At 43.8% G+C, this 27404-nt stretch overlaps 1 protein-coding gene across 1 annotated transcript; it reads left to right on the top strand.

The window, feature by feature from the left end:
* Nucleotides 1–27404, top strand: LOC311587501 (myosin-2). Its single transcript, XM_084764386.1, has 39 exons — nt 1–156; nt 1930–2153; nt 2241–2384; nt 3859–4015; nt 5055–5082; nt 5355–5469; nt 5561–5653; nt 6203–6266; nt 6390–6488; nt 7219–7322; nt 7784–7922; nt 8199–8317; nt 8405–8554; nt 9628–9798; nt 9885–10194; nt 10776–10855; nt 12341–12428; nt 13394–13511; nt 14911–15034; nt 15123–15259; nt 16034–16289; nt 17908–18150; nt 18241–18417; nt 18501–18646; nt 18728–18818; nt 18908–19297; nt 19928–20054; nt 21017–21135; nt 21268–21464; nt 22275–22458; nt 22539–22704; nt 22805–22929; nt 23088–23396; nt 23486–23689; nt 24227–24352; nt 24431–24601; nt 24687–24791; nt 24901–24996; nt 27123–27404. The coding sequence occupies exons 2-39, from the start codon at nt 1950–1952 to the stop codon at nt 27273–27275; spliced, it is 5829 nt and encodes a 1942-aa protein (XP_084620512.1). The 5' UTR covers nt 1–156; nt 1930–1949; the 3' UTR covers nt 27276–27404.

The raw sequence follows: 27404 nt of genomic DNA, 5'->3' as shown, positions 1-27404 counted from the left end.
GGGCTGCGGCTCCGTTGTTCCCTCATCCGTGAATTCTGGTGCCTTCAACTTTCCATAGCCAGTGGGATTTTATTTCTCAGCTAATCAGGTGTCTTGCTATTTTTCTCACACAGGACCCTCTTACTGCCCAGCTGCACTGTCTCATTTGCCAATAAGGTAAGGTTTGGACTAACTAGTCCCTGGAGGTGTGATGGAGAGCCTCTGGGATGGCTCCGTGTCACTTAGCATCCCTTGAGAAAGTGCTTGTCTCAGGAAAAACTAACAACTGCACTTGAGGAAAGGGGCTGGGGAGGGAAGGAGGATTTTTATCCCTGCCTTGTCGACTCAGACACTTGTAGGGTGACATGTGAGCAAAATCTATTCTAATTTTTTAAGGTTTTTTCCCTTGGTCTCTGAAAGAAAAATAAAATCCTCTTGGTAGAAAAACTGAGATTTTTTTTTGTAAAACTGCATCTTGCTCTTAGAATTCATTTAGTAAACATGATCTCTAAGAAAAAAGAAAGTACTTAGAACAATGGTTCTTTTAAGCTTTCTACAGGCCTGTAAGAAGTCACCTTATAAAACCAAAACATAGTGAAGTTTTTGAATATGGAAGCAAAGTGTTCAGGAGCCCTATTCCTACTGTGTAAATCTCCGAGGTGGGGGCGGGGGAGACTGGGAGAGGGGGGCTTAAGTGAGTTCTGAGCATTTGACCCTGCAGTGACTGCAGCAGGATTCCTCTCTCACACTGCATTGTTCAGCTTGGAACAAGCTGCCGGGGTTCTCGAGTTCTGTACAAGGAAACAGAACACTGGGAGCCCTGCCATGCAGAAGCACAAGGCTGAGCATGGTGCGGGTTGTCTCCTTCGTGAGTTCAACTTGGTGCGGTGTGCAAAGACAACACATTAGAACTGGACTCAGCATCCAACTAAAAACTGTGGCCAGGGAGGAAAAGAAACACAATCACAAAACTACTTTGGACAATTTTGACCAAATATCTATAAGTGGAAATAAAGTTGTTTTACTTTATATGGCCAGAGATATATGTGTCATTAGAGTAAATGACATTTTATATGTAAGCAATAGTCTGAAACTTTTCCAGTTAGTTAGAAGTCATTTTAGCATTTCCTCCCCAAATATCACCCTATCCCAAGGGCTTCAAAAGACTTGCGAAGAAGCTGATATTATAATCCTTGTCCTAAAGGTGGAGCTACCAAGGCCCAAAATGATCAAGAGACTTAGCCAAAGTCACACAGTCCTTGGCAACATCACTCTACCTAGAACCTAATTTCCCAACTAGGATGCCAGTATCAGAGGATGGGAGATACTGGATGTCCAGGCCTGGGCACACGTCACTGCACCCTCTTGCATTTTTGTTCTTGTGATGTTTGCTTCAGTAACTGCAGCCTGGTAGCAGTGGAACTGCCTAGTATAGTTTGCAACTGAGACCACCCATGGTGGGTGGGGCAAGCTGAGTTCGCATGCCTAGCAGCAGGGTAGCTAGCCCACAGTGGTTCCAGAGCGGTGGCTCTCAGCCTTCCCAATACTGCAGCCTCCTAATACCTTTAAATACTTTTAATACCTTTTAATACAGTCCCTCGTGTTGTGGTGACCCCGACCATAAAACTATTTTCATTGCTACTTCATACTGTAATTTTGTTTTGAATCATAATGAAAACATCTGTTGTCTAATTGTCTTAGGTGACTTCTGTAAAAGGGTTGTTTGACCCCAAAAGATCTGCTGGTTGAAGCTGGAGAAATGGCTCAGAGGTTAAAAGCACACACACACACACACACACACACACACACACACACGGAAGATACTCATACCGATCAAATAATAATAATAATAATAATAATAATAATAATAATAATAATAATAATAATTCTAAAAAGATATGCTGGTATACCAAGCAGTGCAGACTGTATGAAATTTTTTATCCCCCTTAGGGTCTGTGAGTTCAGCAGCCATGAGTTCCGACGCCGAGATGGCCGTCTTCGGGGAGGCTGCTCCTTACCTCCGGAAGTCTGAAAAGGAGCGAATCGAGGCCCAGAATCGGCCTTTTGATGCTAAAACATCTGTCTTCGTGGCGGAGCCCAAGGAATCCTTCGTCAAAGGAACCATTCAGAGCAAAGATGCAGGGAAAGTGACCGTGAAAACCGAAGCAGGAGCAGTGAGTAGAGTGCCTGTCACATCTGTGCTGCATTTTGAAGGTTTGGTCACTCACTTGACACCAATAGTCTCCTGTCCTGTTTACCAGACCCTGACAGTGAAAGAAGACCAGATCTTCCCCATGAACCCTCCCAAGTACGACAAGATCGAGGACATGGCCATGATGACGCACCTGCACGAGCCTGCTGTGCTGTACAACCTCAAAGAGCGTTACGCAGCCTGGATGATCTACGTGAGTGACCCCCACCAGGGGTCTTTACTGTCATCACCACGTGCCCCAAAAGCCTATCACTCACAACGAGGCACAAATGTGTCACATGTGTCTACTAGTCATTAGAAGTCACTAGTAGAATTACTAGTTATTAAAAGGTTCATTATTTTTCTCTCCCGAGGGAAGGCCACTGTCCTTGCTGTCTGGCTTGGCCCAACATCTGTTGCTCAAACATGCTTACATCTTCCCTTCCCTCTCTATTGCTGTTGCAGAATCATCTCAAATGAAGGAAAAGATAAAAAGCACATTGTAATGTTTAAAAATGACATTTTTTAAGGGATCAAATTCCATTCATTTTCACTCTCTTTCCCCACACAACAGTAATTTGAGTCTGTGTGTTCTGGTTCTTTCTCCTGTGAAGTCTTCCAGTGTCCCCAGGCAGCCTTGAGTTTTCTGTTCTGCTCTTCCTATCCCCACATTCACACTGACTGTGTTTTTCCTGGTCATTCATTAACTTCCTCATCTACTGTTTTGACTGGGAATCTCTCATAGGGCACCATATTACTTGTGTTTTACTCTGACATCCTTGCGGGGTCCTAGCATATAATATGTAGCCAATAAACATCTTGAACATAATGTATTTTATATTAATATTTTACACAGTTTAGTCGGCACTGATATTCAGCTGGGCAACACCACACAGGTATACCAGATGTTTATGCTCATAGCCATTTTAATTGATAGGTGCCAGTCCTTAACCAGCTGACAGTCAACTTTTAATCATTAAAAAAAGCAAAGGTATGGGTTGTTTGGTAGATTTAAATTGATAATGAAATGGGTACAGGGTGCTATTTCTGTGCATTCTCTCTGCAGCTGAGAAGAGTTCACACTGTTTCTATACAAAATTGAGGATTGAACAGAGCAGCACCCACTTCCTGTTAGTTTAGATGCTGTGTTTTACATTGCTGTATCAGTTAATATTTGATCACGATGCATTATTTGTTCTCTGTCACTCTATAACTCAAAATTATTTTACAGCGTTTCCTAGTGGCACTACATCTAAATATAGTCCCATTTACTTTCGAAAGGCTTTTATCATGTTGTCTTAAGATTTTCCGAAGTCCCCAATCACCCCCTTATTGTTGAATGCATTTACATTCAAATTTATGCTCTTAAAATTCAAATAGTCTCAGTTCTGCAGAGGAAATATATTTCAAACAACAAAAATCTCTCATGGTCCACACTTTAAAACAAATGGACAGACGTGACTTTGGTGCTCCTATGGTGTGAAAACCATAAGTCCCAAGGGAAGCCATAGCAACTGAATTGGTCATTGCCCTCAATTATGTTGCTATGCCAACCAACCAGTTTTCATGCTGATGCCTGAAAGAAATGCACTCAGTCAGGAAAGCCTTTCTTTTTCTTAAAATCCAACTAGTTGAGTTGCACAAACAGGAAGGGCCATTGGATCGCCATTCTCTCTTTCCTTATACAGACCTATTCGGGCCTCTTCTGTGTCACCGTCAACCCCTACAAGTGGCTGCCGGTGTACAACCCGGAGGTGGTGACGGCCTACCGAGGCAAAAAGCGCCAGGAGGCCCCGCCCCACATCTTCTCCATCTCTGACAACGCCTACCAGTTCATGCTGACTGGTGAGTGGCTTGGCTATTTTGTATTGCTCCTAAACTTGCCATTGCTAAAGACAGTTTTGAATCAATGACATCACTCCCCTTGAGATGATCCCCTCTCACGGAGGCTTGTGTGAGACAGTATAAGATGGCTAATGAGCTCTTTCATGTTTAAAGGTTAATGGAGGTTACCTGCAGTGAGACTTGTGAGTTTTAAGAATTCAAGCTTCCTTGTGTAGATTCACGCATGCGCACAAAGACACAGCCGCACCTACAGACTGGTTGGTTCTCTGTGAGGCAAGAAGCAAGAGAACAAACTTTGCTTTTGTTGCTTTCTCCTCAGTATCATAGATTATGACCAACAGTACATAGGTACTGCCTTTGCCAGAGCCAACCAGTCAGATTTTAAGACGAATCTGGTGCTAGGATATTATATTGTGAGTCTACCTCTATGGTGCTTTGTTCATCAAGGTTGACCTTCCATACCTTGGTCCCTTTGGAAATGGCTTGGAGAATTCATTAGACTGTGTAAGGCATCAAAACTCTTGCTTTCCATTAAAAATACGACAAATCAAGAGAACTATCAAAACTTCCCCCTTCCCACCTGTTATTATGCCTCATAAACCAAAATGTTCCCGATGCCTGATTCATATTAGTCCTTTTGTCCGCCAAGAATGTGTCACCAAGTAAAACTGTCATCAAATTGGGGTGGAAACGGTAAGTCTAGTTTAGATACTATTTGAAAGAAAGCCTTGTGCCTCAGGAAACCACAGAATGCAGTCACCCCTTATACTGAGGATTTTATATATATTTTTTTTTATGATAGGATTTGCCCCTTGGATGAAATGTTCTGGGAAGATGTAAGAATGGTTGTATTTGGTTTAAATGGGTGTATGTGCTCTGAGTGGGGGCGTAGAAGAGAGGGAAGCTGGAAAGATGTTAGGCCAGTGTGCGCCAGGCACTAAGGCTGTTAAAATGAGAAATATAAATCTCATGCCCTCATACTATTGTAGCCATTTACAACTGGGCTTGAAACATTAAGTGCCTGCAATTTCTTTTGCAGACCGGGAGAACCAGTCAATCCTGATCACGTAAGTAGGATTTTATGCCTTCTTTTCTTTTTTCTTCTTTAAAAAATTTTTTTATTTTATGTGCTTTGGTGTGAGGGTGTCAGATCTCTTGGAGCTGACGTTACAGATGGTTGTGAGCTGACACATGGGTGCTGGGAACTGCACCCAGGTCTTTTGGAAGAGCAGAGAGTGCCCTTAACTACCGAGACATTTCTTCAGTACTTTATGATTTCTTTTCATGACTGTGGGAGCTGCTAGATGTGCAGCCTTCTCTGATTGTTTTGATTTGACAGCGGAGAATCCGGGGCGGGGAAGACTGTGAACACGAAGCGTGTCATCCAGTACTTTGCAACAATTGCAGTCACTGGGGACAAAAAGAAGGAGGAAGCTTCTTCTGGCAAAATGCAGGTGGGTCGATTGTCAGAGTCCAGGCTGCTTTAGGGTTCCCAGGCAAGAAAGCTCTGAGCCTGACAAGCCAGGACTACTCTTTCCCTCACAGGGGACCCTGGAAGATCAAATCATCAGTGCCAACCCCCTGCTGGAGGCCTTTGGGAATGCCAAGACCGTGAGGAACGACAACTCCTCTCGCTTTGTGAGTCTCGTGTACACTGTGATGGGCTCTGTCCATTGGCAGACTCTGTGGCATGTTTGTGACGCAGCCATTGAATCTTTCATTCACAATATAGTATACTGTGATTTCTTTGCCTTACTTCATAGATCAATACTCTGGCCTGACGTGTGATTCTTTTCTGGAGTATTATTATTATTATTATCATTATTATTATTATTATTGTTGTTGTTGTTGTTATTACATTGTAAAACATTTTGCTTTTCCTTTTAAAAGCAATAACTACATATATTTATGGGACACAGTGTGGTGCCTTAATATATTTATACATTGTGGGCTAATTAATTCAAACTATTTAACACAGCATCACATGATATATTTATATTCATAAATTCTTAAGTCAAAGGTTAAAAATCCTTCTACTTGTAAAATAGAAGATCGACATTTTATTTCTGTTGTAAATAGTCTCTGGCTTAGTTTTAAGTTAAAGCAGTATTGTTCCAAGTGTTTTGAGCATTTTTAATGAGTTCGTATTCTTGAAAACAAAATGGACATGTTGGTATTCCTTTCCAGGGTAAATTCATCAGGATCCACTTTGGCACCACAGGGAAACTGGCGTCCGCTGACATCGAGACATGTGAGTGTGCATCTGTAGCACCATTCCGTTCTGTTCTCAGGACAGCTAAAATTGCCTGAGAATCACACCTGCAGGTCGTGTCAACATTTACAGCTCTCCTGCTTGCGATCTCCTTTCTTCTAGATCTTCTGGAGAAGTCCCGGGTCACTTTCCAGCTGAAGGCAGAAAGAAGCTACCACATCTTCTACCAGATCACATCCAACAAGAAGCCAGAGCTGATCGGTAAGAGATGTCACAGTTCCTCTGTGAAGTCACCACACCTGTCAGTGCATTGCCCAACCTGACACTCCAGGTCTGAATTTTGTTGAGTTTTTTTTTTCCCCATTAAAAACATTGCTTTTAAGATTAAGTGTAGAGCTCTGACCTGAGCTCAAGTTCCAGTCCCCATATCAAATAAGTGAAGCTTTGTATGTTTGTTAAAATTATATTGGCTTATTATAAAAATTCTTAAGAAATCAATGTGAAAAACTATCTCCAATTTCTACCATTAAATAACCATTATGAACACCCAGAAAATATCATCCTATTCACTTTATATATATATATATATATATATATATATATATTGTTATATATAGATAAATACATACAGTTTACACAGTTGGAGTAATGGCTACACTTTTGTAATTTCTACATATTTACTGAGAGTGTCGTAGCTTTCTCCCCTTTCTGATTTTTAAGTAGTCACCAGGATCGAGACTATGGTAGTATGAGGTAATCTTTTCTTTATCCTTTGAAATTTTCACACATGCATACGATTTGTTATATTGTAATGGTGTTTAAAAACTAGTCAATGATAAGGAGCATCATGACATCATCTTTAAGATGTTTAGGTGTCCATCGGTCATCTTTCACCCACATGTCATGTAGTGGCCCGGGAACCAGTCTGGAAATCTGTTGCTTTGATGAAGACAGTGACTTTGCTCATTCTCGTTCTCTTCCATGTACTCAGAAATGCTACTGATTACCACAAACCCATACGATTACCCATTCGTCAGCCAAGGGGAGATCAGTGTGGCCAGCATTGACGACCAGGAAGAACTGATGGCCACAGATGTAAGTAGAACACAGAGCAATGTTTGAGATTACCCCGCAGGGCCAGAGATGCGGTTCACCCCTCAGGGCCTCCAAGAGAAACAGCAAAGAAAGAAAGAGTGGAGAGTGCTAGGCAAATACAGGCTCCCTGCTGTCAGATGCTGTCCCTCAGCAGGCCTTTAAGATTTATCTGAGAGTTTGCTGAAGTCTTTGCTGAAGTTGAGGGGCCACATCCCAAAAATAATAAGTATCTGAGGTTTACTCTGTTTTCTCCTAAGCTTCCTTTTGACACATGAGGAGACACACACCTATACCTTCATCGCTCAAGAGAGCATCCTTTCCATGCGCCCCGCTAAAGGACCCCTTGCCCTCCAATAGAGCTGGTGTGGTTTCCTCTGCTTGTCCTGTTGGTTAGGAACAGGGACATGAGTTGTAAGTAGCAGGTCATAGCCTAACACTTTTCATCTTGACTCTGTTGGCAGAGTGCTATTGACATTTTGGGATTTACTAATGAAGAAAAGGTCTCCATCTATAAGCTCACGGGAGCCGTGATGCATTATGGGAATATGAAGTTCAAACAGAAGCAACGTGAGGAGCAAGCTGAGCCAGATGGCACCGAAGGTACCAGATGCGTCTTCCACCTGGCTTCACGCTTCGTTTGACGCTCGCGTTCTTAATGTGTTACTCTGAGTTCTCCTTCCTCACATGCCCAACCTGAGCTTTACAGAGCACTTAACTAATCAACCATGTAAGCCATGGACATGGTCTTGAACTCAGTGAGGCAAAGCATATTAAAATAGACTGAGAACACCACACAGCATGCACAAAGATTAAGTTTTTTTAAAGAAAATTGGCTTCTTTGTGCCCTAATACCATTGTATTCACCCTTCCTTTTAGTTGCTGACAAGGCCGCCTATCTCCAGGGTCTGAACTCTGCTGATCTGCTCAAAGCCCTGTGCTACCCCAGGGTCAAGGTTGGCAATGAGTATGTCACCAAGGGCCAGACTGTAGAGCAGGTAAGTGTGATTGACAACCACCACCAGGGCATAAGCGCATTGTACATTCCTCATGTAACTGCAAGAGTTCTGTTTTCATCTTTCCAGGTGACCAACTCTGTGGGCGCCCTGGCCAAGGCCATGTACGAGAAGATGTTCCTGTGGATGGTCACCCGCATCAACCAGCAGCTGGACACCAAGCAGCCCAGGCAGTACTTCATCGGGGTCTTGGACATCGCAGGCTTTGAGATCTTTGATGTGAGTTGCTAACTGATTGATGGAACACCTTTATAGCAGTGAACATATTACTGAGAAAGACTTTGTGAGTGTCAGGACCCTTTCTTGCCACTGTCTGTTATATGAAAATGTGAAGGAGATTCACTTGGCACCTACCAGCCATTTCCCATAGTAAATGGCAAACAGCATGTGTAATGAGAGACCCTTCAACTCAGCGCAAGGTGGAAGGAGTTAGACTGTGAAAGGGGAGGGGCTCTGAAAATCCCATGATGTAAAGGAAGCTGACATTAAATAGCACAGTGAAACCTAGTAACGTGTAATACATTCTGAGTATACAGTGCAGAAATAACCGAGAAATACTTAGGGAGGTAATAAAGGCTGAGAAAGGCTAAATAATTTAGAATCATCATTAATTAAATACAATTAACTTTTAATGCTTGTTAATATAAGAAGATCATGGAATAAAAATTTCTATTTGATCCTGAGATACATTTCTCTACTCACAGAGAAGATAAAAAGTTTATCTTCCTTCTGATTATCACAATAAAACTTGGCTTTTAACAGAAAATATAGAAAAGCAAGGAAAAGCACATAATTTACTAAGTATATCTAGCTCATTTGACATTTTGGTAGCACTTTTAGAGATATAAATGTGTGCTGTTATGTTATAAGTGATCCTTTGTGTCTTGTTTATTGCTTTCAACAATTACAAGTCACTTGAAATCCCCACCCTGGTGGCGTTCCTGCAATACAGGCTCTGAATCAGCTTTTTATGAATTGAGAATTTGCTTTTAGATGAGAGACCTCTAGAAGACATAGGGCAACTGGAATATACACAGGGAAGTGAGTAGAAACTCAGAAAAAAATTATGTGAATTTAAGAAAATCAAAGAAATGAGTACTAACACAGACTTAGAATGTTATCTAAAATGGCAACAGATAGTGACGCCCATTGGCCTCAAACCTTCCATGCTTTTCTGTTTTGTGTTGTAAAAGATTGTCCTGACCAGTGATGTTGACATTATCATCGAAAAGTTATTTTAAATAAAATGTTCAGTTAGTTTGAGAGAGTAATAAGCAAATCTACTTATTTAGTTCAACAGCCTGGAGCAGCTGTGCATCAACTTCACCAACGAGAAGCTGCAACAGTTCTTCAACCACCACATGTTCGTGCTGGAGCAGGAGGAGTACAAGAAGGAAGGCATCGAGTGGACGTTCATCGACTTCGGGATGGACCTGGCTGCCTGCATCGAGCTCATCGAGAAGGTGCCTACCCCATCTGCTCTGTGCCCCCTTCCAGGTGCTCTGCCGCCCTTATTTACTCAACTGCCTTTGCCTCACCTCCAATCCAGCCCATGGGCATCTTCTCCATCCTGGAAGAGGAGTGCATGTTCCCCAAGGCGACAGACACCTCCTTCAAGAACAAGCTGTATGAGCAGCATCTTGGAAAGTCTGCCAACTTCCAGAAGCCCAAGGTGGTCAAGGGCAAGGCCGAGGCCCACTTCTCCCTCATTCACTATGCGGGCACCGTGGACTACAACATCACCGGCTGGCTGGACAAGAACAAGGACCCTCTCAATGAGACCGTGGTGGGGCTGTACCAGAAGTCAGCCATGAAGACTCTGGCTAACCTCTTCTCTGGGGCTCAAACTGCTGAAGCAGGTGAGGCTTCCAAGCTCCACCAATAGCTGTTATAGCCGTAGCTATTACAACTGAGCTATATGTCGAGGCTGGTAAGATGCCTAGGTAGGTAGAAGACTGGCATGCTAAACCCCTAATTTCTTGAGTAGCTGGCTATATTTGTTTGATAAACTCATGGTTCACCTCCTCATTGACAGGGACCTTATCACAATGGCCAGAAACGAACCACCAGGCTCTCAACCAATAAAAAGCCTAGGCTTCTGTAATTCTTTCCTTCTTCTCCCACTCTACTGAATGGGAAGCATCTCAGGATATTAAAGACAATATAGTGACCAAATTCTGCCTCTCAGCAGTGGCTTCCATTGATGAGCTTTGAAGTCACTGTGTGCCAACTATCAATATTGGAAGGCCCATCTCTGCACGGTTAGGTGACTGCTGTTCACACCAACTCTACAGATTAAAAAAAAAAATCACAGAAAAGTGGGTGTGAACTTAGTTGAAAAAGAAAATTCCTAGAGGGCCAGTGGGGTGGGAGGAACAGGAATCAGCTCGACGGAGCTCGCTGACAGCACTCGGATGACTCTGTTCTCTTCCTTCCTCAGAGGCGAGTGGTGGTGGGGCTGCCAAGAAAGGTGCTAAGAAGAAGGGGTCTTCTTTCCAGACCGTGTCTGCCCTGTTCAGGGTAAGAACAAACCGTACCAATTCCAATTGCTTTAGGAAGTTGGCATGAAGTATGAGATCGCATTTTCCGGGAGACGTTAGAAAAGGGTTGACATTTGTGACTCCAGCTGATCTGAAATGGAAGACATTTAAATTATTCAGATTTCATCTTCTCTCCCCTTTCATGCTAAGTCACCATAGGATGAAGGGCACCTCCTGGGAAATCTTACAGAGATTAGTGTTCCACCATTCATTATGAATTTGGGTGACAGGGACCAAAGCCATGTACAGCAAGGTTAGGAAGACATCAGTAAGACTGAGGAAACTGTCGGCGGTGGTGTTGCACTCCTACAATCTTGGCCTTGGGAGGCAGAAGCAGGAGGATTGAAAATTTGAAAATGGCCTGGGATACACTGTGAGAATACTTCCACAGCACTAAGCTCAAACAAAAATGAAATAAATCAATATAAAAATTAGTAAGAAAGATCAGAGCAACCCAGCAGCTAACTTACAAAGAAGCGAATATGATACTGTTGCTTCGGGCTCATTCAGTTGTCACCACCAAGTTATAAAAGCTATCACCTTATGGATAAACGTGTAAAACAGAAGTCCAAGGTCTAAATACAGTACAGGATTGCATTTCCTTATTGAAGAACCATAGAGCTTGGTAAAAGATAGAGGCACCATCTAGTACAGGGTTCTCAACCTTCCTAACGCTGCAACCTCTTAGTATACTTCCCTATATTGTGGTGACCTCTCCAACCATAAAATTATTTTTGTTGCTACTATATAGTTGTAATTTTGCTAGTTATGAATCATAATATAAACATCTGAGATGTGAACCCCCAAAAGGCTTGTAACTCAGAGGTTGAGAACCACTGGTCTAGTAGGTAAACATATGTTTGGGTGATCCAAGGTCAGAGAAGATGACATGGCAATGTTGTTAGAAAGGGAAAGAAAGCTCATGTCAGGCTTCCTCACATGCATCCGTCCTGCCAGCAGGAATGCAGACAGACAGACTGAGGAGGAGGCTAGGGCTCAGCAGATACAATACATCTTTCTTCCTTAAACAAGAGCTGGCTCTCCTGGGCCAATGGCTGGTAGCTTAGTCAGAAAAGTACTTGTCTTGAAAGTGTGAGGGTCTGAGTTTAGATTCTCAGAACCCACATCAAAACCCTGGCATGCCGGTGTGCGCCTTCAGTCCCACCAATGGTAAGATGAGAGGCAGAGACAGATGGACCTCTGGAAGATCCAAGCGCAGCAAGTTCTGGTGAACGTGGTAAAGTTCTAGTCCAGTGAGAGACCTTCTCCCAACCACAAGGTAGGGGTTGACACCCAATCTTGGCCTAAAGCTCCACATGAGTGGTGTACACAGCTGTGCATTCACACACATAAAACACATGCATTTATCCAGCCAGTCAACCCAAGCCACAGATTGATTTTTACAGACATCACCAACTGTTCGTCCTTCTGCTAATATTCTGATAAAAGTTTCCTGATCTTACAGGAGAATTTGAACAAGCTCATGACCAACCTCAGAAGCACTCACCCTCATTTTGTGAGGTGCATCATCCCCAATGAAACCAAGACTCCTGGTAAGAATCCTCAGAACGTCATCTCCAGCCTTCTGGCCCAATACATCTGACAGACATATGTGTGAGGCAGTAACTATGGAGGACTTGCTTACCCTGTCTTGGCAGAGTTCGGCCATCGACTCTGCCTGCATCTAACTTGCCTATTTTTAGGCAGAATTATGCCTGTGGTAGAAACAAGGACATTTTGCCCAGTGGCTTGTTTGCCACATTTGAAGCCAACTCCATAAGGAGGTTCTTTGATGTTCATCATCTTTGGGCAGGGGGTGACTGTTCAGGCAGTAAACTATCTCTCAATCATTTCTCATTTTGGAAGCTGCTAACTTGCACTTCTGGTTCACTCAGATATTTAAGTCTTTTTTTTTTTTTTTTTTTTGGCCTTTGAGACAGGGATTCTCTGTGTAGCCTTGCCTGTTCTGGACTTGCTTTGTAGACCAGGCTGGCCTCAAACTCACAGTGATCCACCTGCCTCTGCCTCCTGAGTGCTGGGATTAAAGGCGTGAGCCACCACCGCTCGGCTTTAGATATTTAAGCCTATTCCTTTTCAAATCTCTGATGAGGTTGAAGACCAGATAGTTTACTCTTTGAATTAAGCTTTGTAGGCTAGGGGTTAAGATGTTTTTAGATCAAGATAGGTGTTTTAAGTTAATAGAGATGAGATATGATAGATACTGATCTTCATTCAGAAATGTAGGCCCAACAAGAAAGGAAAGATGTTTACTTCAAGTTTGCCAAACACAAATGGCCAAGTCACTATGAATGGAACACTTGTATAATTCCTGATTGTCTCATGGTTCTTCCTGCTGTATGTAGTTTAGTTTATTCATGTGTAATAATATAAATGTATATGTTAAAAAGAAACATAATAATTAAAAAAAAAAAAAAAGAATCCGCAGAATGAAAGCAGGAAGCCGGGCTGCTACATCTCCCTTCTTGCCTTCTGCTGTGACATAAATATGCATTTCCAGGGGCCATGGAGCACGAGCTGGTCCTGCACCAGCTGAGGTGTAACGGGGTGCTGGAAGGCATCCGCATCTGCCGGAAGGGGTTCCCCAGCAGGATCCTCTATGCGGACTTCAAGCAAAGGTCAGCCTCTCCTAATTATGATTTGTCTTTGATATTTGGTATGAACAAGTTTGATGTAAGCGAAACAATTTAATGAAAAGTGCGCCTCTGTGTAACTTGTCGCAAAAGGACTAAGGATTCTGAGTCTCACAACCCTTTAAAAAGGGTACTATATGCTAAACACTATATGCAAAATCTCCACTGAGCTTACCAAGGCTCATAGATGTGTTCCTGGACTTCAGTAATCAGGAGAGCTACCCTTTTCACCACTTAATCTCATTTAACCCTCACCATCACACAGTTGAGATTAAAAACTACCATGACACCATTTTCTAGACATATGAAGTAGGGCTCAGAGAGATCAAACTGTTTGCTTAGAGTCAGCACTACTAAGTCACTGGGTTGGGATGCTTCACATAGAGCTACAAATAGATCACCTTCTTGTCCTGTTTGATTTCAGTTTTCTTTTATAGGTGACTTTCCCAGTATTCCCCAGAATAAAAGGGGGATATGTCATGCTGACAACTCCCAGGCTACATTTCCTTTCTCCTCCCCGAGAAGCTGATCTTGAGAATCAGGAATGAGTTCTGGGTGGCAGCTGCTGGGCACTGGTTTCTTTTAATTCAAGAGCTGATTGACAGAGACGAGCAGTGCTCAAGACCCAAAGGCACCTACCTAATCTTTGCTCCTAGGCCATTGAGATAATTCCCTACACCTAAAATATCATCTACTATATCCCTTAACTTATTTTTATTATTAAAATATAATTACATCATTTCCCCATTCCCTTTCCACCCTCTAACTCCTCCCATGTTCCACGCCCCCCTTCCTTCTCAAATTCATGGATTCTTTTTTCTTTAATTAATATTTTATTCATTAGTTTTTTAAAAGCATGTTTCTTGGACTCAGGGTCTTCCTTTAAAGAAAACTTATCGTGCCAAGAGATCACATTATATTGCATAGGCCATCTACTCTTAAATGTGAACAAGATAATATGATCCTTCTTCGAGGGCAGTCTGATAAAGAGAAAGGAACAGGAGGAGTGTGGTGGTTCACTCCAGAGCTCAGGGTGGGTGGATCTCTCTGACTTTGAGGCCAGTCTAGTCTGCATAGTGAGTTCCAGGACAGCCATGGCTTTATATACAGAGAGCCTGTCTCAAAAAGAGAAGGAAGGAAGGAAGGAAGGAAGAAAGGAAGGAAGGAAGGAAGGAAGGAAGGAAGGAAGGAAGTAAGTTTGCAAATATAAAGGAAGGTGCAACGGTATGAAAATATACAGCCAATAGATTGAAAAATGCAAATAATATTCCTTTGTGAACAAATAATAATAATAATAATAATAAACCCTGAATTTTGAATAAACCATTTAAAACTTGGCTACTGTTTTTAAAGAAATCTTTATAAGCTACACTTACTTTAACAGATACAAGGTGTTGAACGCAAGTGCCATCCCTGAGGGCCAGTACATCGATAGCAAGAAGGCTTCTGAGAAGCTCCTTGGCTCCATTGACATTGACCACACCCAGTATAAGTTTGGTCACACCAAGGTAATCCCCTCAAAATCAAACCTCATGTTTCCTGCCCCTTTGGGCTTTGTGTGAAGTGTCTGATCTGCCACACTGCCCCCCCCCCCAGGTCTTTTTCAAAGCTGGTCTTCTGGGGCTCCTAGAGGAGATGAGAGATGACAAGTTGGCCCAGCTGATTACCCGAACCCAGGCCATGTGCAGAGGGTTCTTGGCAAGAGTGGAGTACCAGAAGATGGTGGAGAGAAGGTATAAAAATTCATAGTTTCTTCACATCTTGTGTCTTCAAAAATACACTCTAAGTGGCTGATCATTAGGAATTGGCTGAGATAAAAAGACCAAAGTACAAAAGAATAAATAAGACTTCTGTGAGAAAGTGGGAGAGACGTTAAGGTCTGTCAGGAAGGAATATATCCTGAGTGTTTGGAGTGTGAGGAGTTGAGAAGCATCAAGTGGATAGATAGATCTTTATCTATCATGAGAATGCAGGCCGGTGAGTAGGCAGAGATGAATTGTTATCCTCCTACCTAGTTCTGATGATCATTAAAAACAGATCATTAAACAGAGGACCTTAAAACGTATAGCAGTTGCAAAAAACCGGCTTTATATAGTTCATCAGTGGGAAGCACCGATGAACAACAATGCCTCTCGAAGGGCAAACCTTAATTTGCATCACTGATCTCTTTTGAAATCTTATTAAAAATACAAATTTTCATGTCTATGCTGAATTATCTGAATCTGAATCTCTGGAAGTGGAGTTAAAGAGTCGGCGTTTTTAATAAGCTCATCAGGTGATTCTCAACCATGTCCAGGTCTGAGGCACAATGCTGTAGAGAAATAAATGGTCACATGTCCCTGACCATAATCATGAAATACACCTTTCCTAATCTGCAAGGTTGAATGCAAATGAGAAATAGGCTGAAACGGAGGGGGACAGAACTTCCAACCCTCTCTCCTGAGATTCACTCTCGCTTCATCAATCACACGGCATCTAACATCTAACTAGCAACCGCTGCATTCCAGGGAGTCCATCTTCTGCATCCAGTACAACATCCGCGCCTTCATGAACGTCAAGCACTGGCCCTGGATGAAGCTCTTCTTCAAGATCAAGCCGCTGCTGAAGAGCGCGGAGACCGAGAAGGAGATGGCCACCATGAAGGAGGAGTTCCAGAAAACCAAAGACGAGCTTGCCAAGGCGGAGGCCAAGAGGAAGGAGCTGGAGGAAAAGATGGTGTCACTGTTGAAAGAAAAAAATGACTTGCAACTCCAAGTTCAGGCTGTAAGTTGGGGCTCTATCCCGGGTATCACTAATCAGGACGAAGTGCCGGTGCTTTGGCCATGATAAGTGAGATATGTGACAGACAGGGAGACTCTCGTTGTAGAGAGATGGTTAAAGACTCCAACTAGACTCTCACTGCCTAATAAACACGCCCCAAACCAGTGCCACAACAGTGAGGTAGAACTCCCTGTCTTCTTCCGGTCTGCACAGTTTCATAAATCTATAGGAATTGTGGCTTGAATTGTTATCTTGAAGATAGTCCTCAAAAGTGATTGACACAAACCAGTCCCATTAAAAGGAAGATGATATGGAGATATTTTTCTTTTCAAACGTCCTTGAAATAGCATCTTGACATCCACTGGCTTCACATTACCATGTGTGGACAGCAGGTGGGGGGCAGTGTTCTACACCAGACCGTACTGAAGTATTGCTTATTATTGATCTAAAAACCTCATGTCTGCTTATCTCTTCCGTCTCCATGGACAGTAGCCTATTGTACCACATCTAGAATTCTGTCTTAGCTTCTAAGCTGGTGTACCTTCTCCCAATTTTTATCCCACTAAATTTACTAACTGCTCACTTGTGGGCCAGCCATCTTAGAAATATTTCCATTGATTTGGAGTATGACTTATAGGACTAGCTTTCATTTGGGTTGAACTGACTTGGTCTATATAGTTTACGCATCACAGGGCAAGTATATTTTCAGTTAAGATTGCTTTCTTCTGTCAAGCTGGGACAGTGTAGTAACTTCTCCAGGCTCACAGCAGGGACCTTCTTTCTGCTTCCTTCAAATACACACCACTCAATTCCTTCCAGACATGTGCTCTCATTCCATCACTCAGCTGAATGCACGACAGTGGTTCAGCACAGTCTTAGGCATTCAAGGGAGGATGGCAGAGGATCCTTAGCATATTTATGCATAAATATTATGTACACATATATATTCATGATCAGACAGGCAGGTGAAGACACAGATATACACGCATGCGCGCGCGCGCACACACTCACATCTCTCATTATCTGCCCACCCCAATTCTCCTTAATCAGAAAAAAGCTGGTTGCAAGAAATTTTATTTTAATATGTTATGCCTCAGTTTGGGCTCAGGACATCGTAAGTAGAATCATTGTCCAGTAAAACACACACGCACACAAACAAAAATTAAAAAACAATTATTTCAGCATCTATAGCATCTTGCACTTTCCCTACATAAATGCATCCTCATCTATTTCCTGCTGTTTTCCTTATATGTTAATTTCTACACGTTGCACTCCTACTCATTTCTCAACTTGAAAACTAATTTCATGAATGCATCATGATGTCAATGTGTTTGATGTCTAATTTATGAATTATGCTTTAAATTAGTGGCAATCTTTGAGAGATGGATGTCCTAATCTATTGTAATCTATTATAAAGATATACTGTCCTAAAGGAAAGGATGACAACATAGTTTGTTTTTTCCACATATGCAAAATGAAGTGTACACAGTAGGTGGTTTATGAAACATAAGTCCTTGAATATGTAAATAAATCCAGTAAACCAACTCAAGAATGTTAAGCTCTTGTCATAGGAATATATTTTATTCTCTTCCCCCAATTTTTATTGTATTGACAACTCCAGGAAGCTGAAGGCTTAGCTGATGCAGAGGAAAGATGCGACCAGCTGATCAAAACCAAAATCCAACTGGAGGCCAAAATCAAAGAGGTGACCGAGCGAGCAGAGGATGAGGAGGAGATCAACGCCGAGCTGACGGCCAAGAAGAGGAAGCTGGAGGACGAGTGCTCAGAGCTGAAGAAAGACATCGATGACCTTGAGCTGACCCTGGCCAAGGTCGAGAAGGAGAAGCACGCCACAGAGAACAAGGCACGCGCATGCTCCACCTACGCCACATGGAGGTTCTGCCCCATGCAGCTGGGCCGCTTTCTTATTGAGACCACCTGTTCTAATCTGTAGGTGAAAAACCTCACGGAAGAGATGGCCGGCCTGGACGAAACCATCGCCAAGCTGACCAAGGAGAAGAAAGCCCTCCAGGAGGCTCACCAGCAGACCCTGGATGACCTGCAGGCTGAGGAGGACAAGGTCAACACGCTGACCAAAGCCAAAATTAAGCTGGAGCAGCAAGTGGATGATGTAAGTTGTGCATTGCCAAGGGAATAATTTCCTTCTAAAGGAAACTATGCATCCCTTCTGACTCTGACACTATCTTCACTTAGCTTGAAGGGTCCTTGGAGCAAGAAAAGAAACTTCGCATGGACCTAGAAAGAGCCAAGAGGAAGCTTGAGGGTGACTTGAAGCTAGCCCAGGAGTCCATCATGGACATTGAAAATGAAAAGCAGCAGCTTGATGAAAGGCTCAAAAAGTAAGCACGAAAGAACTGCTTGGGGCTTTGCTTCCAGTTGGCTATCAATGGAATTTCCATATTACCTTTCTTTTCTTTAAGGAAAGAGTTTGAAATGAGCAACCTGCAGAGCAAGATTGAAGATGAACAGGCCATTGGCATTCAGCTGCAGAAGAAGATCAAGGAGTTGCAAGTAAGTAAAATGCTTTCCATCAGTCTAACTCATCAGGGGGAAAAAATGAGACCAAAGAAGCTGAGTCCGTCCTTTCCCACCTCCCCCAGGCCCGCATTGAGGAGCTGGAGGAGGAAATCGAGGCAGAGCGGGCCTCCAGGGCCAAAGCAGAGAAGCAGCGCTCTGACCTCTCCAGGGAACTGGAGGAGATCAGCGAGAGGCTGGAAGAAGCCGGTGGGGCCACTTCAGCCCAGATCGAGATGAACAAGAAGCGAGAGGCCGAGTTCCAGAAAATGCGCAGGGACCTGGAGGAGGCCACCCTGCAGCACGAGGCCACGGCAGCCACCCTGAGGAAGAAGCACGCGGACAGCGTGGCGGAGCTGGGCGAGCAGATTGACAACCTGCAGCGCGTCAAGCAGAAGCTGGAGAAGGAGAAGAGCGAGATGAAGATGGAGATTGACGACCTTGCCAGCAATGTAGAGACAGTGTCTAAGGCCAAGGTGCATGTTTGATAAAAGTTTTAATAACGCTAATACATAGGGATACCTCAGTTTGCATAGAAAACTTTATATACACTAAGTCATTTGTTATTTGCAGGAATACAGACATGTGAGCGGAAAAATGATAGTATCTTAGTATTTCCATTTTACATATGAAGAAATGGGATTCAAAGAAGCCAAGCATATCAGTTCATCACTCTGTTAATGAGTGATTTGAACACAGGTCACACCTGCTTTCTCTAGTTTAGGGTCACTCATAATTTTTTTATTATAGAAAAAACTCCTAGTATATGTAAAAGCAGTGAAGTATATTTTAACAACCTGTCTGAGAACAGACCATATAATTTTTTACGGAATCATAAGATCAGAACCTAATCTTCAAATTTTTATGTTACCATAGTGCCTAGCTTTACAATTTTCCTTCAGTAAAAGGAAAGACATTGTCTAGATTATATCATATATGGGAAAATTTGATTTATTTGTTCAAACAAATATTTTTTCCCCTTTGCAGGAAAATTGGCTACAACAGAGTTTAATTCATTCTCTCAAAGCATCGTCATTCATTCCTATTTTCTCTCTCCCTCCCTCCCTCCCTCCCTCCCTCTCTCTCTCTCTCTCTCTCTATCTCAGGGAAACCTAGAGAAGATGTGCCGCACCCTGGAGGACCAGGTGAGTGAGCTGAAATCAAAGGAGGAGGAACAGCAGCGGCTCATCAACGACTTGACGACGCAGAGGGGACGCTTGCAGACCGAATCTGGTAATTCTCCATCTTCCATGGTGTCTGAGCATAGAGCTGAGGTAGTGAAGAGTAAGTGAGCCGGTGATGTGAGCACCTAATATAAGCAACTAAGGACATGGTGATTCACCGGAAGGCTCGGCCTCAGCCCACGTCCAAGGTCAGGGCTCATTCAAGCTCTGATCCAGAAAGTCCTTGGGGGTTTGTTCACAGAGGAGTTCCGGGGATCAGGAGACACTCCAGTATGATCTCAGGGTTTCTGCCTCAGCTCACATTTTTTTTGTTGTTGTTGCCATTCCTATTTTTCAGTGCAGGGGATCACACCCAGGGCCCCACACATAGCAAGTTATGTGTGAAGTTATGCCCCCAGCCCTAAATGTCTTTTTGTTTATGCCATCATGAACTAAATCTCTGAATGGGGCAATGCAAAGTCCCATCTCTTCATTGTCTCTGGAGGGGCCTCAAGATGGCTCAGTGGGTAATACCTCACGAGTCTGTAGTGCTGAGTTTAATCTCTAGAACTCACACGAAGGTGGGAGAAGAGAACACCACAAAGTTTCCCTGACTGTCACATGTGTACTCTAGCAATCACACACACACACACACACACACACACACACACACACACACACACACACTCATACACAGAAACACATACACAAACCATACACATATGTCGGTGGAAGCACATCTTTTAGATCCCTGTTTTTATAGTCAGCACTCGACTTTGCCTGTCATCCTATAAGAAAGATTTCACTTGGAAGAGGGGCAGGGACTTTAAACTGTGTTTATTCATCTGGGTTGCTATGCAAATTTTATCAGAAAACCTAGAGATTTTGTACAGAGCCTGAAAATGTCAGTAGATAATTTAAATCATCTGAACTCTCAACCTGGGGTACTGAGGGTTAAATTTACTTCTAAAATGGGTTTGAGAATTTGTTCTTCACTTAGAGGCCAGCAGTGACGTCCCTCCTGTTTCCCAGGTGAATACTCCCGGCAACTTGATGAGAAGGAAGCACTGGTGTCTCAGTTATCAAGGGGGAAGCAGGCGTTTACCCAACAGATTGAGGAGTTGAAGAGGCAGCTTGAAGAGGAAGTGAAGGTGATTATTCATCTAAGGCTGATAGCTGCTTTTTGTTCCATGGGTTAACCCCAAAAGGAGCCAGTTCCATCCACTTTAAAGGGGCCAAACACTTAAATATCTAGTACAATGAAGGTGTGACCATCTCCATAGGCCAAGAATGCGCTGGCCCACGCCCTGCAGTCCTCCCGCCATGACTGTGACCTGCTGCGGGAACAATACGAGGAGGAGCAGGAATCCAAGGCTGAGTTGCAGAGGGCACTGTCCAAGGCCAACAGTGAGGTGGCCCAGTGGAGGACCAAATACGAGACGGATGCCATCCAGCGCACGGAGGAGCTGGAGGAGGCCAAGTACGTGCACGAGTGGGAGAGAATGTGCAGAAAGTTTTACACACCCTTGCCACAGCACTGCAGACTACCTTCTGTCTGCCAGACCATCATAACAATCCCTGAATAAAACAGACAGGGCCCCGCCCTGCTGACTTAAAATCCAGTTAAAGTAACAAAGACTAACAAATATTTGCTAACAAATATCAGAGCCTGTTGCTCTTTGTCAAACGCCCCAAGCTCACTGCTGCCTCTGCACCTGCTGGTCCCTCTGTACGTAACAGTCCCTGTAGGTCCTTCAATTATTGCTCTGGCTTCTCAGCAGATCATCCCTAAATAGGTCGAGTTCTTGCCCACCGGTGACCACGTCTTATTTCTCTTCGCCGCACTCACATCTGAAAGGTGTTATTAGGCAACTTCAGATTTGATTGTTGTTGATTTCCCTCACTCGTTTACATTTGTCCTGTTCACTGCTGTGAATTCATAGCAGGTTCTTAAGAGGACCCCAGTGAATTTTTGTTGAATGAAATAATAGCATCCATGTAGAGTTTTTGATACTCTTCAATGGGGTGATAGTTCATATTATGTTTTCGTTTTCTTGTTTTGTTTTTTTTTTGTTTGTTTGTTGGTTTTGGTTTTTCAAGATAGGGTTTCTCTGTGTAGCCTTGGCTGTCCTCGGCTTGTTTTGTAGACCAGGCTGGCTTCGAACTCACAGCGACCCACCTGCCTCTGCCTCCCCAAGTGCTGGGATTACAGGCGTGCGCCACTGGCCCTTGCGATAGTTCATTTTTAATATGGTTTCTTCTCCCTAAAACAATGTATGTAATCTTCCAGGAAGAAGTTGGCTCAGCGTCTGCAGGCAGCTGAGGAGCACGTAGAGGCCGTGAACGCCAAGTGTGCGTCCCTGGAGAAGACGAAGCAGCGGCTGCAGAACGAGGTGGAGGACCTCATGCTCGACGTGGAGAGGACCAACGCGGCCTGCGCCGCCCTGGACAAGAAGCAGAGGAACTTCGACAAGGTGCTTCCCGAAGCGTCCTCTCTCTGCTCAGCACAGCTTTCTCCGTCCTTTACCCCAGCTCACTGCTCTTGTTTCCCCAGATCCTGGCGGAGTGGAAGCAGAAGTATGAGGAAACGCATGCTGAACTGGAGGCGTCCCAGAAGGAGGCGCGGTCCCTTGGCACGGAGCTGTTCAAGATGAAGAACGCCTATGAGGAGTCTCTGGATCACCTAGAAACTCTGAAGAGAGAGAACAAGAACTTACAGCGTAAGCCCTTTCTCTCTCAACAGGACCCATGACTCGCGGAGGCCCCTCCTCTACGTCATGATTTGACCACGCCCTCATCTGCTTTTCATCCCGCTAACAGAGGAGATTTCTGACCTCACGGAGCAGATTGCCGAAGGAGGGAAGCGGATTCACGAACTGGAAAAAATAAAGAAACAAGTAGAACAGGAGAAGTGTGAACTTCAGGCTGCTCTGGAAGAAGCAGAGGTACAGGCCACGTGCATGGTTATTCACCATATTGAGGAACAGTTAAAACCACCCGCAGAGTGAGGAAACAGATGCGCAGCACACACACAGTTATCTGTATGTGGCAAAACCGCAGCATGCTTGTCCGTTGTTTGCTGACACCTCTTGCCGTCCTTAAGGCATCTCTGGAGCACGAGGAGGGAAAGATCCTGCGCATCCAGCTGGAGCTGAACCAAGTCAAGTCTGAGATCGACAGGAAGATTGCAGAGAAGGATGAGGAGATCGACCAGCTGAAGAGAAACCACATTAGAGTCGTGGAGTCCATGCAGAGCACGCTGGACGCCGAGATCCGCAGCAGGAACGACGCCATCAGGATCAAGAAGAAGATGGAGGGCGACCTCAACGAGATGGAGATCCAGCTGAACCACTCCAACCGCATGGCTGCCGAGGCCCTGAGGAACTACAGGAACACACAAGGCATCCTCAAGGTAGGTGGCGCCCAGGGGTGATCCCAAGGAGTGGGGGCGGGGCGATTCTGCCTGGGTCCACAGGGTCTCAGTGATTGTTTGCTGCCCAGGACACCCAGCTGCACCTGGATGACGCTCTCCGGGGCCAGGAGGACCTGAAGGAGCAGCTGGCCATGGTGGAGCGCAGAGCCAACCTGCTGCAGGCTGAGATCGAGGAGCTGCGGGCCACGCTGGAGCAGACAGAGAGGAGCAGGAAGATCGCGGAGCAGGAGCTGCTGGATGCCAGTGAGCGCGTGCAGCTCCTCCACACCCAGGTGGGGCTCTGCACAAAGACCTCCCAGCAGTTCCCAGAACATAAAAGCCTGAACATTTTAATATAACAGCCAGGCTTTAGCTACTGCCAAATTTTATTTTGTTACTGAGAAATCTCTTACTGTTTTATGTTAGCGATTGCCATTGATCCTCTTCCTAGAGCATGTTAAGAGTGCCCATACTCAACTATATCAGTATATCTAGTCACCCTCATTATCAACATTGACATTTTTATTGTGAAGAAATCACATGTTACAAACATCTGTTGCAATTTCATTTATGCGTGTGGATAGTCTGATTGGTCAATGACAATTATAAAAAAAATCATAACGCTGTTTCATCTACTTCTAATGCATGTGGAGATGCTGCCTATCCTGCAGCATCTCTATTTTTATTTATAATTATGATATATAACAAAATTCTTTAATGTTAAAGAGTGTTTCTTTTACTTAAAATTTTTTTAGCTTATGTTTTTCAAGAAGTCACTACCACTAAGTTCTTTAATAAGGTAAGAAGTTGTAACACTTATTTCTACCCAGAACACCAGCCTCATTAACACCAAGAAGAAGCTGGAGACAGACATTTCCCAGATCCAGGGAGAGATGGAGGACATCGTCCAGGAAGCCCGCAATGCGGAAGAGAAGGCCAAGAAAGCCATCACTGACGTGAGTAGAGTCACATTTCTGCCCTCAGTGAGCAATGAGACGTCCCGATGCCAATAGCTGTCCTGGTTTCCTACTAAGGCCGCAATGATGGCGGAGGAGCTGAAGAAGGAGCAGGACACCAGCGCCCACCTGGAGCGGATGAAGAAGAACATGGAGCAGACGGTGAAGGACCTGCAGCTACGTCTGGACGAGGCTGAGCAGCTGGCGCTGAAGGGCGGCAAGAAGCAGATCCAGAAACTGGAGGCCAGGGTGGGTCCCCGTGTTTGTTCATTTCCGTGGGTTTTCAATGCCTTCGAGGATGACAGTTCTTCAGTGCCTGCCTTCCCTTTCGTAGGTGCGCGAGCTGGAGGGCGAGGTGGAGAGTGAGCAGAAGCGGAACGTTGAGGCCGTCAAAGGGCTTCGCAAACACGAGAGGCGAGTGAAGGAGCTCACTTACCAGGTAGGCAGTGGTCCTTGGCAGCTCAGCGCCCTCAAGAAGTGCATGAAGACGCTTACGGTGATGGCGTGTGTTTGGGGAGTAACGGCCTGCGGTTCTTACAACCTTGCAGACAGAAGAGGACCGAAAAAATATCCTCAGGCTTCAGGATTTGGTGGATAAACTCCAGGCAAAAGTGAAGTCTTACAAGAGACAAGCTGAGGAGGCTGTGAGTACCTTCATGATAGAAAATAGTGACGTCCTTGGATTGAGAAAAGCTACTAATTCTATGTACTACCTCCGTTAGTGAATAAGCTAATGCTCTATACGGACTCTACTTCGGGGCTTTGCACGTCTTTGTATTTTTAACTTGTTGTTTCTAGTACCAAGAGCTTGATTTTTCAGGGAAAACCCCAGCTTACAAAGGAACCTCAAATAAAACAATTAAAAGAATAAATTATACAGGCTGTTCTCCCAGGCTGTGGTAGGACAAAGTGCTTGGGAGATAAGATACATAAGCTGAAATCCCCAGACACCTAGCTGTTAACATGCAAAGTTAAAAATAACCTTTGGGGACTGGAGAGATGATGGCTCAGCAATTAAGAGGGCTGGCTACTCTTCCAGGGGACCTGAGTTCAACTCCCAGCACCCACAACCATCTGGGACTCCAGTTCCAGGGGATGGAAGCCGTCTTCTGGCCTCCAAAGGCACAGACACCAAGTGGTTCACAGACAAGCATGCAGACAAAACATCTGCACACACAAAATATAAAATAAGTAGGAAATAATCCTTGGGATAAAATAGACATCGCAACAGCACAATTACCAGATTATTATTTATTATAAGCAAAATTACAAGGAAGATGTCGCTTTTACAAATATATGGAATGCAGTCAAAATTGCTTAGAGGGCTAATTCATTGCTTTATCAGCTTTTTCTTAGCATTAATCAAAATTAAAAATAAATGAATAAATTCATATCCAATCTAGAAATTAATACAATGGAAGCAAGAAATTCTTTTAAAATAAGAGTAGAAATTAACTGATTAGAGTGTGCTATTTTGTAACATGATATTTTAATAGTACCTGATAACTTCTGGAGAATTAATAAAACAAACACTTTTATAGCTAGTTTAATAAGGAACTAGAGTAAATACAGGTAGAGCACTGGGCATATGAAGGGAGACACGCCCTGTGCACAGCATTGGGCATATGAAGGGAGACACGCCCTGTGCACAGAGCAGTATTTTTAGTGTAATATAAAAGCCAGTTCAAGGAGCTGAGATCACAAAGAAGCTGATCATTCCTTCAGGAGAATGTGAGTTACCAAGTTGGGCTAAGAAGTTACTTCAGAATTGAAAAGAACCCAGGTCCAGATAGTTCTTTCAAAATTTCAAGGAACAGATAATCCCCAGCTATGTAAGCCGTTCAAGAGCATGGGAAAAGATGCAGAGCCTTCCAATTCACATTACAAAGCTCGCATAACCCTCATACCAAACCCAGTCCAAGGGAAGACAGGACCAAGAAGTGCAGGCGGCCCTACTCAAAGTCACAGCACGGACACTTGCTAAACACTAAAACCCACACTGAAGGACTTGTCCATCTGGGTAAACAGCCTGAAGTTCTACAATCTAAAGATGCCTTATTTGAGAATCTATCAATATAATCATTATATAAAAAGGAGGAAGAGATAACCATTTCATGCCAAAATAATCTATAATAAAATTCAACGGGCATTTCCATGTTCTAAATGATTATTAAATCGTGTTTAATACAATAAGGGAGAACCAATTTCAGTCATCACTTCACACCAAGCGTTAACCACCTGGCCTTTTAAAAAAATATTCTTGCTATCTCTTGTCTTTTTTTTCTTCTCTTGCTTTATTCATGGCATACATTCATTCTGATGTTTTGGTTATTGGGGCTGGGAAGGTGGTTCAGTCATTAAGAACACTTGTTCTTCCAGAGGATCTGAGTTTGGTTCCCAGCACACATTCTAAACCATTAACAACAACCTGTAACTCTAGCTCTAGGTGGTACAACGCCCTCTACTGGCCATCAAGAGTGTCTGCATGTACACTTGAAAACACACACACACACACACACACACACACACACACACACATACACACACACACACACACACACAAACTAATATTCTTATAAAAAGATATTTTGGTTCCAAAAGAATTGCGATATGATAATTCTGAGGCAGCAATCTTGAATCATAAAATTAATTTCAAAGGTAAGCAAAGTCTTGGAAAGGGCAAGGTTTTACTTCCCTGTTGATAGCAAGTCCTGCTTCTGTCAGTCTACAGAACAGCACGGGTTTATTACAATTCTGTTTTTGTTCTCAGGAGGAACAATCCAACACAAATCTGTCCAAGTTCCGCAAGCTCCAGCATGAGTTGGAGGAAGCCGAGGAGCGGGCGGATATCGCTGAGTCCCAGGTCAACAAGCTGCGGGTGAAGAGCCGGGAGGTCCACACCAAAGTCATAAGCGAAGAGTGAGCAAGGCCTGCTGCTGTGCAGTGACTGAAGAGGGCCACAAAATGTGCAGCCTTTGTCATGTCCCCATGGGATTCTCTTCTGACCTATTGCAAGGAAATAAAGAACCCAACTTCCTTTGCAAGCAACATC

The sequence above is a fragment of the Acomys minous genome (genome assembly GCF_964271855.1).
Source record: "Acomys minous genome assembly, chromosome: 16".
NCBI lineage: Eukaryota > Metazoa > Chordata > Mammalia > Rodentia > Muridae > Acomys > Acomys minous.
Note: the sequence above shows the minus strand (reverse complement) of the source record. Positions and strands in the feature narration are given on the sequence as shown.